This window comes from Lutjanus erythropterus, chromosome 9 (assembly GCF_056507025.1).
Source record: "Lutjanus erythropterus isolate fLutEry1 chromosome 9, fLutEry1.hap2, whole genome shotgun sequence".
In the NCBI taxonomy this organism is placed as follows: domain Eukaryota; kingdom Metazoa; phylum Chordata; class Actinopteri; order Lutjaniformes; family Lutjanidae; genus Lutjanus; species Lutjanus erythropterus.
Window position 1 is genome coordinate 19,873,572 of NC_139325.1, and position 17,769 is coordinate 19,891,340.

Consider the following 17,769-nt stretch of genomic DNA (forward strand, 5'->3'; position numbering starts at 1 on the left):
CCCACATTGGAAAGAAGGCAGACATCTCTATGGCTGTATCTCCAAAACTTGGCAACTCTCACGAAAAACAATCCAGATGGATAAACTGCACTACAAGCCTGAGGAAAATTATGTGTTTTTGATTTTGGGTTGAACTGTGCCTTTAAAACTGTAGCCTTGGGCTGTGTATTGGCAAGAATCTGGTTATATAATACATCACAAAATAAGAGTTATGATTCAATATATTGCATTATGTTGTGATACAGTAAGCAAAGTGATATATTGCTATTTTTTAAATCTTATTTTAGGAATACTCTCATATTATAAAGAACACACCATCATTTGTATAAAGTCTGAGTTTAAAATAATATTGCAATACTGAAGCTTATCAGTATTGTCTTTCAGCCCTATTTACAGCACGTTCCCCATTTTGTTCCGTTATATTATTTGTGTTTACCCACTTAGTCATTATATTCACATCGCTAATGATTATATGTCAAAAATCTTATTGTTTTAATATTTTGTGAAAGCACTAACAGTCATCCCTACAGTGTTGTTGCAATACTGATATTGAGGTATTTGGTCAAAAATATTGTAATATTTGATTTTGTCCTTATCACTCAGTCCTATTATCCACTTTTGCACACATTGCAAAGGGTTTCAACTTATAAATACAGAGTTAGAACATTTACATAGCAGTGCATGCTCTGTAAAGCATCAACATGACCTGCATTTACTCTGTGTTGTCAACTGGTCTAGACATTTCAGTCATGGCCCTTAAACTCATCATCAAATTATACAAGTAATAAACAAAATTAAGAAATGATCAACACTAATGTCTAAGCAATTTGAAAGTTGATCAGAGCTGACATCAATGTGTAAGAATTTGGTTGCAAATTGAACAGTTATTCGAAATGTTTGAAATGTGACCCTAAAGTTTAGTTGACACTTGACCTTAAAGCTTTAATCTTACATCTCTGTTTCCAGTGCAGTTCTCATTATGATGCTTTCTGCTAATTGATGTCAGTCTCACAAATCAAAACTTGCACACATTCCAGTGGGTTTTGACTTATAAGATAGAAGTGCAGACTTAGAACATTCACACAGCAGTGCATGCTCTGCAAAGCAGCCAAATCTTTGAAATCAACATGACCTAAATTTATTCTGTCTTGTCAGCTGGTGGTGACGTTGTATTGATGGCCCTTAAACCTGGTGGTTCCCAAACATTTTCCTTAAGGGACTGTATCTCTGTCACTGAGTAAACAGACAAAGCCTGACTGACACTTTGTATGGATGTTTAATATTCTATCTAATGCATAACAATAACAGTACAGAACAACTGATGAACTGTACAAATTGCCCAAATAGGCAGGAAGTTTGTGTACAATGAGGTGATTCTGATGAATATTGAGCAGATTATTTCTTGTGAATGTTACATCAAAGATTAGTTTTCCTGATTTCTTTAGGATTTTTGTGTTGTGTATTTGTTATATTTTTAAGAATCATACAAACTTGATAGTCATGTTTTTTGGTATATTCAGTGTTTTCTTGACACTGTGACATTGTTCTGTGAGTTCTTTGGTTGTTTTAACTTACTTTTCTAGTGCAGGATGTGGCTGTCTAGAAGAGAGTGAAGGCTCTGTGAATATAGCATGTGCAGGTCTTCACTGTGCCCTTAAAGGGATAGTTCACCCAAAAATGAAAAGTCAGTCATTATCTACTCACCTTCATGCTGATTGAGGGTCAGGTTTATTTTGTTAGTTCACAAAACACTACAAGTGGAAAGAAGCCATAAAATGCCTCCATACTGGTCATCTGGCATAATTCAATCTCCTAAAGTCCCGACATGCTGTTTGCACACCACACACACACCCAGTTCAGACAGTGTGCATGTGCACATGAACATGGCTCCAAGCAGAAGATCTACAGTGAAGATGTAGACTAAAAACATGGTGTAAATAACATTTTTTTAGTCACCTTGGCATGCCAGGGCTTTAGGAGACTTGGATTACACCAGATGAGCAATATGGAGGCATTTTATGTTTTTATTCAGTTGGTTTTTTTTACGTTTGAAAACTGTTCACCACTGACTTCAACTGTTTGGGAGATCATGCAATGCAGTTTTCCTGTGAAACTCCAGCAGTGTTTTATGGACTACAAAACTAGACCCAACCCTCAACTGACCTGACGTTGAGTAGATAATGACTGAATATTCATTTTTGGATGAAGTATCTCTTTAACCTGGGAGCTTTTTAATTATATTTACATTAAACCAAGTTATCTTTAATTATGATATACTGTATTTCAGTAGCACGGTGTATCATAACTGGTGCAGAAAACCCACTCTAGCACAACTGGGCTCTATTTGTTGTCATAACCAGCTTCTTTGACAGCCCGAGCCCTGTGCAGCACAACAGCAGAACCTGCACCTGGGCTTTGAACCTCTCTGACCTCCTGATTACTTCTTCCATTTCCAGACACACTATTTGGTAGCACAGCCTCATGACATTAACATGCAGATCTCAGTGGATAACAATGCCAGGCCACACAATCAACAAATTATTAACTCCCCCTGACTTCCTTACAGCACACGCCAGTTCCACATGTGGAAAAAAGTTCTCATGCGTGCCGCAAAACATCAGACCACCTCCATGCTGTGAAGCCAGTGATTGATTACAGTGTCAAAGAGCCCCACATTTTTAAACTCACATCAGCTTCAATTGTTTGAGAAACCTATGGAAATACGGCCCGACCTTCTAAAATAACCCTGACGTATTCACAGAGTTGAACCTCGAGAGAAACAGGGTTGTGAAATTAACAGCTCTGGCACAAATATGACATTACTATTCCAGTTTACAAATATGAACCAAGAACAGGTGTTGTCTGGCCATTCCTAACAACAGGCATCATTTGGTACCATGGAAATGCTGATGCACTGGAAAAGTGTTCTTTACCGCAGTTAAAGCATATTATTTTGGAGAGGCTGCGTTGCTGATTTAACCATAGCTTATGTAACCACTTTCAGCATTCATCTTTAAACTTCATGTGAAGTCATGAATGTGAACTGTGACATCTTCCTCCTCATGGACAAACATAAACTTTGGTCACATGGGCGCTGATCTTAACAAAAGTGGTACTTTTGTTTTCTTTTTTTTTTCCTTTTTTTTTTTAGCCTTTTTAAAGTTTGCTGCAGGATATTTTGGAGCTACCTAACTTGCATGCCTATCACAGTTAAGTCCAGTCTGTAAAGCTATATTGTAAGATTACCTTTTCATGGTTATGCACGAAAAACAGGGCTATTTATGGAACATTTTTCCACATTTCACCTCTTCCCCTGCAGCGAGATTGCTCACAGTACTTCAGGCTATCTTTCCACATCATTTAAGGTATAATTAGAGTGTTTGCATGGCCAGCCTTAAAGTCTCTATGTCTTGGGTTGGGCCGTGTTAGAGCCAGAAGCATGCACTTTGACCTGGATACAATCTTGTGTCCTCTTTTTTGCATCCAGGAATGACTCACAATACAAAATAATATCAACATAATCAATAAAGGAAAGCGCAGACTGTCACTGTTTAAAGCTCTAATGAAGACATGTATGCATGCAGTGGTGCATGTTGTCATTTTAAATGATTTAGCTACTATAATAAAGGCTTAATATTTTCCTTCCTCATCACTACCCTGTATTTTTTGGAGTGCCTAGACTTCTTTTATTACACAGGCTACCATTATTTAGATATACTTCTTATAAATGGTCTCTATTGCTGGAAAATTCTTCTTAAATGTTTGTTTGTTATGTGACATTTTTAATGGATTAACATCTACACCACTTAGCACATTGATAATTCAGAGAAATGTTGGGATAGGTTAGTCAGATCAAGTATAAGAAGGGACATTTTTATTCCAAAGCGTTAAGCATCTTTTGGTCAGACAGCCTTTCCAGTTTTGGAACATCCTTCCATGAAATATGTGATACAGCAACTCTCACCATTGCATGTCATCTTAAAAAGCATCCAGACCTACCAGCATATTCCCTGCATACCTGTGTCGTTTTCTGTCTGACTTTGTGTCCCTTGGCCTTTTCATCCTGCTGTCTTGGAGCTTCTACCTATGTCTTAATTGCTTGCATTGTACATTTTTGACTTTGCCTTTCTCTTCAGCTTTTTTCCTGTTTGGCCATTTCATGCCTGCATTGTGCTGTTATAATTTTACATGCTATGGTCAGGGGCAGATGAAAGTGCTGATGTATAATGAATGACAATTTCCTTGTGTGCTAGTTATGACTCATTAATTTTACTTGCCTATCAGTGGCTAAAATGCATGCTTATGAAATGTAGAAGTGTTTTGCCTGGACTGGTGTGTAAGATTTACAGGAATTTGCGCAAAAATTGGCAGTAATAGGATATAATGTTTATTATGTTTTCATGAGTGTATAATTACCTGAAATAGCGATGAAACTGATTTCATGATAAACCACGATAAAATTACAGATGGTTAAGATTACCGCTTCAAATTTGAATTATCATTAAAACTGTGTTTATTTACTGTGCTTTGAAAATCTCATGGCAAATACTGTCCATTATCAACCAAAGTTAGCAACAGTCTCTCTCATGCAAGCTTAGCAGTATGTGGTTTTGTTTTGCTTTGGTGAAAACACTGACATTGCAACGGACATGATTCCCTTTCAAATAATTGAGGGATTTTCAAAATAGACTAGGTGAAATTATTTCAGTGAGTGACCTCTGTTGCACTGCCATGTTTGTACAGTAGCTGTGAATGGACAAACCAAACAATGGCTCTAGATAAGGCCTTTTGTGTTTTTTTGTGAGTTGAGCAACCACTTAAGTTTCTCTCACACATTTGGAAGGAGAGGATGAGGTGATGTGTTTGCAAATTTGCAAGCTCAGCGCTAAATGCTACTAAATGCAACATACAGATTCTTTAAGCCACTGAAATTATCTAAAAAATGATTCAGGAGACAAAAATGTAATGAATTTTCATTTCATTAAAATTTTCTTTCCCCTTTTGTGGTTTATTTTTTCAAGTTTCAAACAATACATCCCAATGTTAAAATGGAAATCTGACATTGCATCACAGTAAAACACAGCTATAACCAATAACAGCTATAACGTCACAGCACCTACAGTATGTGCACCATGTATTTTGCAAAATAAAACCGTATGTTGCAATGTGGTTGCCACTCACCCACGCACTGAACCTTGACATATACAGCTTACACGAACATACACAAAAGCCACAAACCAGTATGTTGTGTAGGCCTCACCCGCCCCACGTGCAACATATTGCTACTCTCCCCAAAACAAGCACCCTGTGTGTCAGCCACCTTTGGCCCATAAGCAAGGTGAAACAACCAAAAACTTCCCCACTACCAGTTGTGGAAAGAGCACTGAAAATCTGTACTCAAATATAAGTAAAGTTACTATTACTGAAATGTTACTCAACTACAAGTTAATTAAGTAATGTTATTTAGACGTTGACGTTTCATAGGCATCCAGCGGAAAAGGGTTCTGCGTCTCCAAATTTTGAGTCTTAATTACTCCAAACTCTTGTGCTGTTCTTGACGTTCACTTCTCCAAACCAGACGTTCACTTCTCCAAACCAGTGACACATTCAGCTCGAAACCTGTGTCCGCTGTTTTGCTACAGTTTCCAGAGTGAAAAACTTGTTGCCCCGGAAGAGTGTGCAGCTGTGTGCAGCAGGGTTTGAGGTATGCTTTCTCTCGTTTGGTGGGAATGTCAGAGGTGTTAACCAATAAGGAGCAACATGTTGCAATTGCAATGCAAAACGTTGGCATACACAACAAGGTACATGTTTTGTTGTGGCTGAACATGGCCCTATGCCTGCTGCACCCTTTTTCTTTTCGTTTCCTGTTTTCGTCTTTGTTTTTGTCTATATGTCGTGTTTTTTGCAATCGGGATCGGATAGCCTTATTGGCTGCTACAAATGCAGATGAAAAGTTTTGATTTTAACTCAAATTGTGCTCAGTACGCAATTAAGATTTTAAAAGTGAATAAGTTACGTAGTTTACATAGATTACGTAGTTTAGTGCATACTTAACTTAAAAGTGAAATTACAGACTTGAAAAAACACTCATAAAAAAAACACATAAAAGAACAAGTAGCCCAAAAAAATTCCTTAATCCTTCTCAGTTCGAGTTAGTTTTCCAGGGGGCTGAGGAATGCGGCAGTTAACCAATAACTAACTAGTTAGTAAGGCAGAAACCCAGCAGTCCTAAGATCCCCAAGGACCAAGATGTAAAATGTGTTCTGCAAAAGTGAAGTGGTGTCTTACTCACCTGTGGTCTTTTGGGGTCGGTGACCTGCAGGTTTTTGTTCATTTCTGTCCTGTCCAGTGTCTGCCTGACACCAGATCCCGAAACATCTGTCTCATGACTTCACTCTTCGGTTCATGTTGTCTGATGCAGTGGTTGACTGGCATGAAGGGTCACTCTTGACAATATGTAAACTGTAGGTGTCTGTAGCATCCAGAGGTGATCTGTCATTAGGTAACGTGTGTCTTACCTGCTCTGATGTCTCTTTTGCTGACTGTCCCTCTACATCAGTCTAAAATTCTTGTAGGGTATCATGTGGAAGACTATTTTTAACTTTATTACAGTGTACCTCTAATTCCACGAGTGACCTGTAGCACAAGAATCTCCATCTGCTAATGAAACCACACTGACTAACAAACCAAATTAGAAAACTCAAGTCAGATGCATGTATTATTTCTTCTGGAGTATTTATTTATTACAGCACATACAAACCAGACCTCTTTCTTTTGCATTGGATTCAGTGTTTTATTTCTAATTTTTTTTGCCATGCCCTGGGTGGCCTGTCCCGGTGACGGTGGCTCGTTGTCCATCCAAGATTATGAGAAACAATCCATGTTAAGGTTAACCCAAAATTAGGTTCACCAGGCCTGAAATGACTGTTTCCAACAGGCAAACGTTACAAAAACAATTTCAGAAACTCGGCAAGAAACATGTTGTTGAACTCTCTGTTATGGAATGTGGTGAGATGTTGAGCTTTTGTGGGGTCTTCTAATTAGCCCTGGACGAAATACAGACATGATGTGGATGCTACGGGAGAAACTGTGGAAAATGGTGTACCTTGCCAATGGACGTCACACCATACCACCTACACGCTCAAGTTTCCTCAAGTTTGAAAGTTTGTAATTAGCTTTATAACTCTGAACCACATTAAACTGCACTTTCCTGTTAAAAACTTCCATTGACGTCGCATCAGTTGTTCTGAGATGCATGAGTGAAGGTTATAGGTGCTCTTTAACCTGCTGACACAAAGGTCATATGGCAGAGGCTCAATGCTAAATTCACTTTGTGAACACATATTGTGGCATCACAATGGGCCATAGAGGTGTGCCCATACAGGACTGACAGCCACATTACAAAATAGCTGTCATTGCACACACTACATCTACCAGAATGCCTCACCACTCAGACAGGTGACCATACTTAAGCAAGTGAACAGGAAGAACAGACATTGGGACATGCACCCTGGATGGTCCCAATTTCAGAGATGACAGGTTGTTCTTCTGATTTTGCTGTGTTCATGAGCTTTTAAGACATATTGTGGAAACAGTATGGATGCTAGAAAGGGTAAAGTAGGGTAGTGATTAATGTTGCTATCCAAGTATGCTGAAACTGTTTGAAGCTTTATTTACAAAGTGATATTATCCCAGACTTGTTGCTGGATAATATGCTCTAGATATTGCTTCACCTGACTTGTTAATAGGATTAATGCTAATAAATAACATTAAATCAATCTAGGTCACTCTATGTGGACAGGAACAGGAACAGTTACAACTATTTTACAAATTACATGTGAACAAAAATTGATTATGCAATACATGAATTAAAAAAATGTTTACAACCAAACGTTTACTCTAGTCTGCCATGTTCCTGCATATATGTCTTTAACAGACAACAACCTGGCAAATCATAAACCAAAATTTTTACCGATTTTACAAGTTGTTGTTCTGAATTTAGGTACATGAATTTTCCCAGTACCCAGTTTCCCAGAACTCATTTTTCTGATTATTGTGACAATACATAAATGCAAGAAGAGAGCACACAGCTGGAAGGATCTGCGTAAATTTTGAAAACACTATCCATACTTAAAGTACCTTAATGACTAATAGCTGTGGAAGAAGACTCATGAACTGACATTTTATGTTGAATTTTTTTTCCCACAGGTTACCTGTTAACAACCTACCACTGACCTCTCATGACATTAAAGTATAGACTATGTGGGACAAAACATCATTGTGTGTGTATGTTTGTCTCCAGCTGTCACTCTTATGGAATGGAAAGTATTTCATTATAAGCCCTGTTGTTACTGTAATTAAGTGTTTTTTATGTACTTCATTTGGAGTACATTGTAGAATCAGTAATTCCACTTTCACTAAGTCCTGTAAATGTCCAATGAAGCTCCTGGTGGAAAGGCAAGAATTACGGAGGAGCCTACAGTTATGTTGTTATAACACAGTCAGCAGGACAGTCCATGAAATAAGTTCTAAATAACCTTTCATGGAAATGAACTTTCTGAGAAAACCTTAAGTACAAAGAATAGATGGTTAACTCTTATTTCAGAGCAGAGGGTTTGATTGGTATCCATTGTGGTGAGAACACTCAAGTACAAGAGAAGTACATTTTCTTACTGAAAAACAAATATTTTATAGATATATGTTGACATTCGTCTAATGTAACCTTGAGAACTTTCAAACCCCATTTGAAACTCCATAAAAGAAGAACAGGCTGCAATAATTATTTTCATTATTGTTTAGTATATCATTTTTCAATGAATTGACGACTGCTTAGTAAAATGTCACCAAACACGTGGTGAAAAATACCCACATCCAACTACAAGAACAAAACCCAAGACCTCTCATATAAAATTGTGAAAAGCAAAAGCAATACTCAGATATTACTGCACTACAATGTAGCTTTGACATCTGACCGAAAAAATAACATAAAAAAAATCTGAAATTTACAAAGCACAAAGACCGAGTTAGCTTTTCACATATGAAAGATGAAAGATATGAAAGACTTATTTCTAACTAGCTAACTAACTAAGTAACTAACCAACTAACTCACTCACTCACTCACTCACTCACTCACTCACTCACTCACTCTGTATTATGTAAGTACTCCTAAGAGTGTGAAAACAGGAGGCCTCATTGGGCCACTAAGACAATGTCTGTTTTGAATGTTTATGTAAGTATTTTATATATAATCTTAGTAAACACTAAAAAGCACTTTAAAGTTGGATATTCTCTTTTCTCTTTACTCTTGCTATTACCACAATGAACACAGGAAACGGTTCAGTTCATGAGCTATGTTCAAAAAAACTAAAACTAATGATAGTGACGAACATGAACAGAAAGAATTCAACTCAGCTGTTGCGGAAAGCCTTCCTTTAATGCCTTATCTTCCTTGTCTCTCTTTCTTTCCCAGGGCTCAAACATCACCTTAATCATCAATTGTTCCATCAGCCTGTCCACTGGGTGTCTCCTGGTCCTCATTATAGCTTTCCATTATAAGGACATCAGGGTGAGTTTGCCTTTTGTTTCAAGCAGTTTGGACTCCCTTATTATGATGTGCTGTGTGTGAGGCTGTGTGTGCACGAAAAGGTGCATTGTTGAGCTTCAGGGTTTGACTTGCCATATTTTTATTCCAGTTATGTTTGTTCTGAATTAGTGTAGCCAGAATGATACTTTGTTGGAGATACTTGAGGGCAATCGTTTTAGAGGGAGCTCTCGCTCTGCTGATGGTAGCCTCAACAATGATTATCTGTGTTATATTTGCTGTACGTGTGAAAAAGCCTGGATGAAAACCTCAGTCCACACAGGCATGCACAATGTTGCAGCTGAGATATTTTTCCAGTCCACATGGCTCGCTGCCGTTGTGTGTGAATTCAATATACATGGAGGGATTTGGTTGAAATTAAACAGAGTAAACATTCTTTCATTTGTCCTCACACACACTCACAGCATGCATATTCAATAAAGAGCCTTCCGAACAAGTGCAGAAAGCACCGTGTGCGTACAGAAGTAAAAAAAAAAACTGAACTTTTCAGGATTCAAGGTCTCTTTTAGAGCCTGACCGATATATCAACCAACCAATATTACTGGCCCGATATCACAGCTATATCGATCTATGTAGGCATCAGCATTCCATTATGTTCTGATATGATTTTTTTTTTCATAGTACAATGCAGATTGTTTTGTTTTTTAGCTTTATAGGCAGTGTTTACATACATTTGATCCTTTTTCTAATTCAAAAAGTTAACATATAGGCCTATATGAGGCATTGTGTTCAGGTTGTCCATCTGTCTGTCTGTCCCATTCTTGGAAACGTGTCAAGAATGTCTGAAGTGGGAATTTCTTCATATTTGGTACAAACAACCACTTGGACTCAAGAGTGAACTAACTAGAATTCATAATGCTAATTATGACCAAATTTCACACCAATATCTAATAGAATAAAATGAGAATGTGGTGACATTTTATATCCAAAAAATCAAAGGTCAGCTTTACTGTGATATCAGTGTAATGTTCAGCTCTCTATCAGTCCTCTGCACTCCTCTGTAAAAATAGTACCCTGATTAAAGACAGCATGTTTCTCACTGGAAATTATTCACTGAAATCACACGTCAATATAGCGATGCCTTCAAATTAAAAAAAAAAGTTGTGAACAGAATAAAATACAATTTTATTAAATTTATTAAATCAAAGTCTTCACTTACACATATTATATGAGTCGGGCCAGACACGGGCGTAAACTTAAACTTCACTCATTGACGGAGGCATACAACCGCAAAGCAGTAATTCTAGTTTTATTCATAGTTTTTTTAGAATTATTAAAAAGTGAAAGTTTACTGTTTCAGTTCTCTGATGTCAGTTTGGACAATAAAGTTTATTGTTAAACTGTATAAGTGTTTGATCACCATATTTGAGAGATCATTGCAAAAAAAAAAATGTGTCCTGTATATTATATTCTGCATAAGAAGATTACACAGTATATCAATATCAGAATTGTTTTTTTTTTTTGTTTTTGTAATAATATTGGCATTTGCCGAAAAATCCAGTATCGGTCAGGCTCTAGTAGCTTTGACTTCTTTTTGTGTGGTTGCTGGGGATACTGTCACCTACAGTGTTTTTACTTTAGTTGCAAGTTATGTGTGTCTGATACAAGTGGGGTCCATGCAAGTGTGAAGAAGAGATAAGGTTGGGCAGGTTTAGGGTGGAGACTGACACGCAGGCAGTGTTCAGAGATGTCTGATATAGTGTAAATTCCCTGGTGTCAGAGGTGACAAACGAAATCAAGCCAAGAACAACAAGACGCTTCAAGTCTCGATCAGTGGAGCAAAGAGTGGAGAACATTCTGAGGATATTGCTTAATTTCCTTTACTTTCTGAACAAACTGGGTCACAAAGAAATCATATACTGAGGGTAGGGTAGAGTAGGGTTAAAACAAGGATGAAAGTAGAATACTACATGACAAGTTTTTTGTATACACTGAATGCATTTTGCATGAAATACACAGAATGCATAATATAAGGTGGGAAGTAAAAACAATTGAATAATAATTATAAAATAATAATACAATTCCAATAAAAAATACAATTTTAAAATAGACTACATAGGATGCATACAATCCTGTTAAATATAACATTGTAAAAGAAAATTAGCAGTGCATGAGTGTAAGGCAAAGTGCAAACGAGAGTTTCTGGCCTTTATTAGGAATGTCATAACTAGTTAAAGGCTAAGGTGAAGAGATCTGTTTTAAAAAGTTAAAAAAAAGTTTAAAAAGTACCTGAAAAAGGCTGCATCCTCCTTTTTTTGTCTGTTTCTGGGAGTCTCCAATAACCCAGCAGCAAATGATGGTAGCATTCTTGTAGTGAACAAGGGAGTTACCAGTACTAACATATTAAAATTAAGATGTGACTAAATGTGACTCCATCAGCACTTTATCATGTTTTTCTTTTCTCCATCCATCCATCCTCCTCCATCTTTCAGCTGTTCATCATTGACCACAACCAGGTGGACTGGCGGATTGCAGTGACCAGCCACAGGGTTCTTGTAATCACCCTTGAGCTGTTAGTCTGCGTCATCCATCCCGTTGGCACATACTGGGAGGTGGGCCCCCATGTCAACTCCTCTTCTTCAGCACCACCCTGCATTTCCAGCCACCACGGCGAGGCCCTGATGGACATGGAGCTGCTGTTATCAATGCTGATGTTCCTCCGCTTGTACTTGGTGCACAGAACCATCCTGCTGCACAGCAAAGTGCTGCTGAGTGCCTCCTACAGGAGCATCGGCTCGCTCAACAACATCAACTTCACCTTCCGCTTTGTTCTCAAGGTACTGATGAACAAATACCCAGGGCGCACGCTGCTGGTCTTCATCCTCTTCCTCTGGCTCACTGCGTCCTGGATGCTGACTCTGTGTGAGAGGTAGGCAAGAGAACAGCATGTGTGGTATCAGTATAGACTGATTATAAAATTGTACCAGCAAAAACTAGTACATTGTATGTGTTTTGTGTGTACCAAACATATCAGTGATAATATTAAATAAGAGAGATGTGCTCATTTATAACTTGGAGATTGGTGCTGGAGCTTATCCCAGTTAACATTGGGTGAGAGGTTGGGTACACCCTGGACAAGTCGCCAGTTCTTCACAGAGCTGACACTGAGAGACAGACAACCACTCACACTCACATTTACATCTATAGGTAATTTATAGTTACCTGCATATCTTTGGAATGTGGGAGGAAGCTGGAGTACCCAGAGAGAACCCACATGGACGCGAGGAGAACATGCAAACATGCTGGTGCTGCCCAGCTACAAACTCCCCAGCCTCCGAACTCTCAATATCACGATACAGTGTTTTTGAGAATCAATACAGTATCACAAAAAATAATATTGTGTACTCCAGTGTATTTATATTTTCATACACCACTAACGTACAAGGTTAACTGTACCTGCACTAATGAATGCTTTATTATTGCTTTCACTGTAAATTGAATATTTTATTCTCTTTTATACATGACACAAACATTAATTCCCTGGAGACCTCACCTAACCCTAACCATAACCAATACTAACCACTGACCCAAAAATCAGCTTTTTCCCAAACTGGGGAGGCAGCTTTTGTTCACAATTGGACAATCCCTCTCAAATTAACTGGTCTTTAGTCTGAAATGTGTTCCATGTCAGAAACACACACACTATAACTCTGTCTGTTACTGTCTTACTCCAAACTTCCACTCCCCGTCACACACGTGCACATTAAAAAAACAGAGCGCTCGGTAGTTTAGCATTCCTCCTCAAACTTTGATGGTCAATTTGACTTTCCTGTTCAGAATGGACTTCTAATAACGGATTTGATAATCATGATATTCTGTTTTGTTGCTTTAACAAATGGCTCTTTGCCGTGAGCCAACTAAACGTCAGTCTTATCCTCTGCAGCGTTTGAACAGTGTGAGGTCATTTGTTCGTTTGAACCCTAATGGGAGGTTTTGCCTTCAGTTTCACATGCTCAGTTGTCTTGTATGTTTTGATTTGTCAGGAGTAATAAAAGAGCTTATGAATGATAGCTGATAAGACAACCAAATCTTGTAACACAGAACTGTTTCACCAGACATTTTCTGTATAAGTTGCTTGCCACATCCAGGAGACAGGACACTCACACACTGTGTGACCTCTTTATGTGTGTCTGTGTACACTACACGGCTATATAATGTTTTACAAGTTTACACCACTACCCTCTTCCGTTCCTTCAAACTACTGTAAGCATCAGCACTGATAAGACAGTTTGATTAACAGACAACACCTTTATCAAACTCAGACCAGAGACCAATGGGTTGGGTTTAAGTATCAGGTAAATGCTTGAACTTACAAGTCCCAAAGGACCTGATATATAACTGTATCATGTCATTATCATGTCAAGAAAAGTCAAGCCGAAACCACAAATCACAATTTGCCTCATGTAAGCATCATAACCAGAATCATTGCATAGGATGTATTGTGCAGAGAAATTACAGGAAATTATAAACGTATAAAAAAAAATATGTGGAAAAAATTGTGTATATATGTATATGCATCATGATTATGTGAAGAAAGTGCATTCAGGAGGACGGTGAACAACTTAAGTTGTCGATAGTGGGACCTGAGCCATATGACCTCCTCTCCACTATAGTGACAGGAGAAGGACATGAGGAGAGTAGAAGGAAAGAAAGCGAGAGGAAGAACTAAAAAGAGAGAGGAAGACAAACTCACACAGCTTGGAGGCATGTGGGAACAGAAACAAAAACAGTGGGTTAGAGAAATGCAGCGGTTTGTAGGAAGACTGCAATTTTATTCTCGCTGGTAGCACTCAAGTACTAGGGTTAAAGGATTCATAAAGACTGTGACTGACCCACTGAAAGGATCATGTTAACAAGTGTAAGGCCTGAACTAATCGAAGAATGTAAATGTACTGAAAGTTAAGGTGACCAAATGAGTCTTATGTTTGGATTTAAAGGCCTCGATGAAGTCAGATTGTAAGCAGGGAGGTTATTCCAGAGAAATCACAAGAAAGTTCCTGGAAAGGACGATGTCATTTGTCATTATAGAGACATAGATGGTTGCGAATGATAAAATTGGTCTATCAGCAGTCTTTCAAATTATGTATTGAGTGGGGTGATATCATGATATAGACGAGAAAATTACATAAATTTGTGTAACATCAGTTTTTGAATAAGGATGTACTTACAGTTGGTCCCATCCTTCTCTCCATCTGGGTTTTTCCATCCTCATGTAAACATGCCCTGGTGCAGCCACTTTTAAAGAAACCTGATCTTGAGGCCCATCTTCTCAGTAATTATAGACCTATCTCCAAATTGTTCTTTTCATCCAAGACTTTAGAACATTGATCTCCTCACCGCTCCTGAAAAGTTTCAGTTAGGTTTTAGAGCCCACCACAGGACACTGGACTGCCATTTAACACAGTGGATCACACCATACTGTTAAATGACTTACCAGGGTAGGTCTGGGTGGTACTGTCCCTCAAATGCTCATTTCCTACCTTTCAGACAGAACCCTTTCTGTTGTTATTGGCAATATCTCCTCTGTGGGCGTCATTGGTCTAGGGCTATGATTCTTGCTTATGGTGTGAGAGGTCCTGGGTTTAAATCCTGGGTGACCCCTAAGAGGGGAGCCAGTTCAAGCCCAGCTCGGACCAAAAAGTATGGAGTAGACTGTTAGCTGGAGATTTGCCAGTGACTGCCTCTCACCAGTTCACCTCCTGGGCACTGTCAAGGTGCCCTTGAACAGGGCTGTTCGGGGTGCCTATTTCTGGGCAGCATCTTTCACTCAACCACCTTTCCCATAAATTGTGTGTGCATACATGTATACAAGCCTATGAGGCTCAGAACTTCCTTCATTTAAACTATGATAAATCAGAAGTTCTCCTGTCCGCCGTTCTCAGTTCCAATTCCAGTTTACAAGTAGTCTTAACCCTCTCTTTGTTAACGGTAAACCAGTTGCAAGAAACCTGGGTGTTTTTATTCAACACACCGAACTTTGTTTTGACGCTCAAAAAAAGGGTTGTGCAATCTCGCCTCCCGCACCAGAGCAATATTTCTAAAATAAGATCATTTTTATCTATCTGTCAACGCCCTTGTCTCATCTCATTTGGATTATTGCAATGTCCTTTACACGTTATCTCAGCCAAAACTAACTACATCGCCTGCAGCTGGTGCAAAACACAGCTGCTTGACTGATCACTGGTGCAAGGAGATTTGAGCATATCATGCCGGTCTTAGCTGCACATCACTGCCTGCCTGTCAAATACAGAACTGAGTATAAGATGTTATCGTTCAAATTTAAAGCTCTGCACGGTTTGGCACAAAGTGATCTCAGTGAGCTCTTTATTCCTTATGTGCCACCTTGTAACCTGAGGTCCTCTGACATGACATGGCTCTACTGGTTGTACACAGGTCTAAGCTGGTGTGTAGGGGACACAGGGTCTTTGCCATCAGTACCCCAGCCTACCTGTGGACCTCAGGTTAGCTGGCTCAACAACCAAAATCTCTTTTAAAAACTTATTTTTATGAAAAGGCTTTTTTAAACCATGTAAGGCAACAGCTTGGTGCACCCATTCTACACCCTATATTGTCCTTCCTTTGCTTATTTTTGTTCTAACTTATTGTTTTTGACACCAGCGGTTTCAGGTATTTAGTATTCTCATTACTTTGTTTTACTGTTTTTTTTTCTTTCTTATTGTTGTTTTCCATTATGCCTGTATTTTTTTTCTGTACATGCACTTTGTAACTATGTAACTATGCACTGAAAGGTGCTACACAAATAAAGATTATTGTTATTATTATTATTATTATTAGTAGTAGTAGTTGTAGTAGTATTTGATTTGGTTAAAATAGAGCAATTCTTTCACAGTGATACCTCTGGAAATCAACACAACTGAGTAAATAGATCTTTCAGAACTTTCTCTCTGTTGATATATATTGAGCTACAGAGTTATTTAAAGGAATGTTTGGATTTAAGATTGTTGGGGTTATATAAAATTACGTTATGTTAAAAAATGTGGCCATGACTTCACCCATAAGTATACATACAGTGGAATCCATATGAATGCATTTCAACATATTCTGTTATGGCACTCTGTCTCAGTCCTGTTTTCCCTCTCTGCAGAAAGACCCAGGAGTTGACAAGCCACATGGACACAGCTCTCTGGCTCATAGCCATCACCTTCCTCACTGTGGGCTATGGGGATGTGGCGCCCAAGACGACATGTGGCAAGGCGGTGTGTCTCTTCACTGGAGTCATGGTAACTAGGTTGGGTTTGCTTATTAAGAAACTGGAGATTTCATGGTCTTTCAAGATTAATTTTGAATAGTTTTGTGTAAGTCTGTAACAAATCCCATGCAACTGTGTGCATAATTAAGTATATAAACATTTAATACCTGAGGCATTTATATTATTTCATTACAAGTGGTTGTTTTGGATTCTTTTCCCTCTTATCAGAAAACGAGTTAACCAGCATAGCAATAGTGGTTTTGAACACAAAAGAAAAGTTGAAAAGTTTAATACTCAGTTTGATAAACACAAAGAATGGACACATCTTTGTTTCATTTCTGTATTCCTAACCAAACAAGCAACCTTTCTCTCCATGCACTACCAGCTTGATAAGGTACTAAAACAAGATGTTCTGTTGCTGTTCTTTTCATTTTGTTTGGCTGTGTTGTTTCTGTAGAAGCCCATTTTTAATTATTCTAATACTACCCTTTTTAAATTCAAATTTTGCTTTGTTCCGTTTCTTTCTTTCTGTCTTCTGCTCTGTACCATTCTCAATTTAATATATTAATTCCTATTCTGCTATTTGTTCTATTTTATTGGCTTCTGCTCCATATTATTCAGCTCTATTCTGTTCCATACGGTTCCATATCACCTCTCTGGTTTGTTTAATTCCTTTATGTTTCTGTTCCATTGCAGCAACTTTCCCCCCCCATTTTTCTTCTTTAGTTTTTCCCATTTTATATCGGATCAGTTCAGTTTGGTTCACCTCTCCCCTGCACTTTTTGCATTTTATCCCAGCCTATTCTGCACTATTCCACTAGTTACATTGGACACATTAGACCTCTTTTGCCCAGCTGTACACCCCAGTGGTGCTGACAGACCTGAATGCCTTCATTCCCTTGTGTGTGTGATTTAGATCACAGCTGTAAATTAAGGACCTTGGCGGTACCAGGCACTC

At 38.4% G+C, this 17,769-nt stretch overlaps 1 protein-coding gene across 2 annotated transcripts in view; it reads left to right on the plus strand.

The window, feature by feature from the left end:
* Positions 1-17,769, plus strand: part of kcnn4 (potassium intermediate/small conductance calcium-activated channel, subfamily N, member 4) — a 32,101-nt gene that overhangs the window by 1,301 nt on the left and 13,031 nt on the right. For both annotated transcript variants that reach the window (XM_084726412.1, XM_084726411.1), the window contains exons 2-4: positions 9,470-9,565; positions 12,034-12,470; positions 16,707-16,842. In XM_084726412.1, coding sequence (XP_084582538.1) covers positions 9,470-9,565; positions 12,034-12,470; positions 16,707-16,842 — 669 coding nt within the window. The remainder of the gene's footprint in view (positions 1-9,469; positions 9,566-12,033; positions 12,471-16,706; positions 16,843-17,769) is intronic.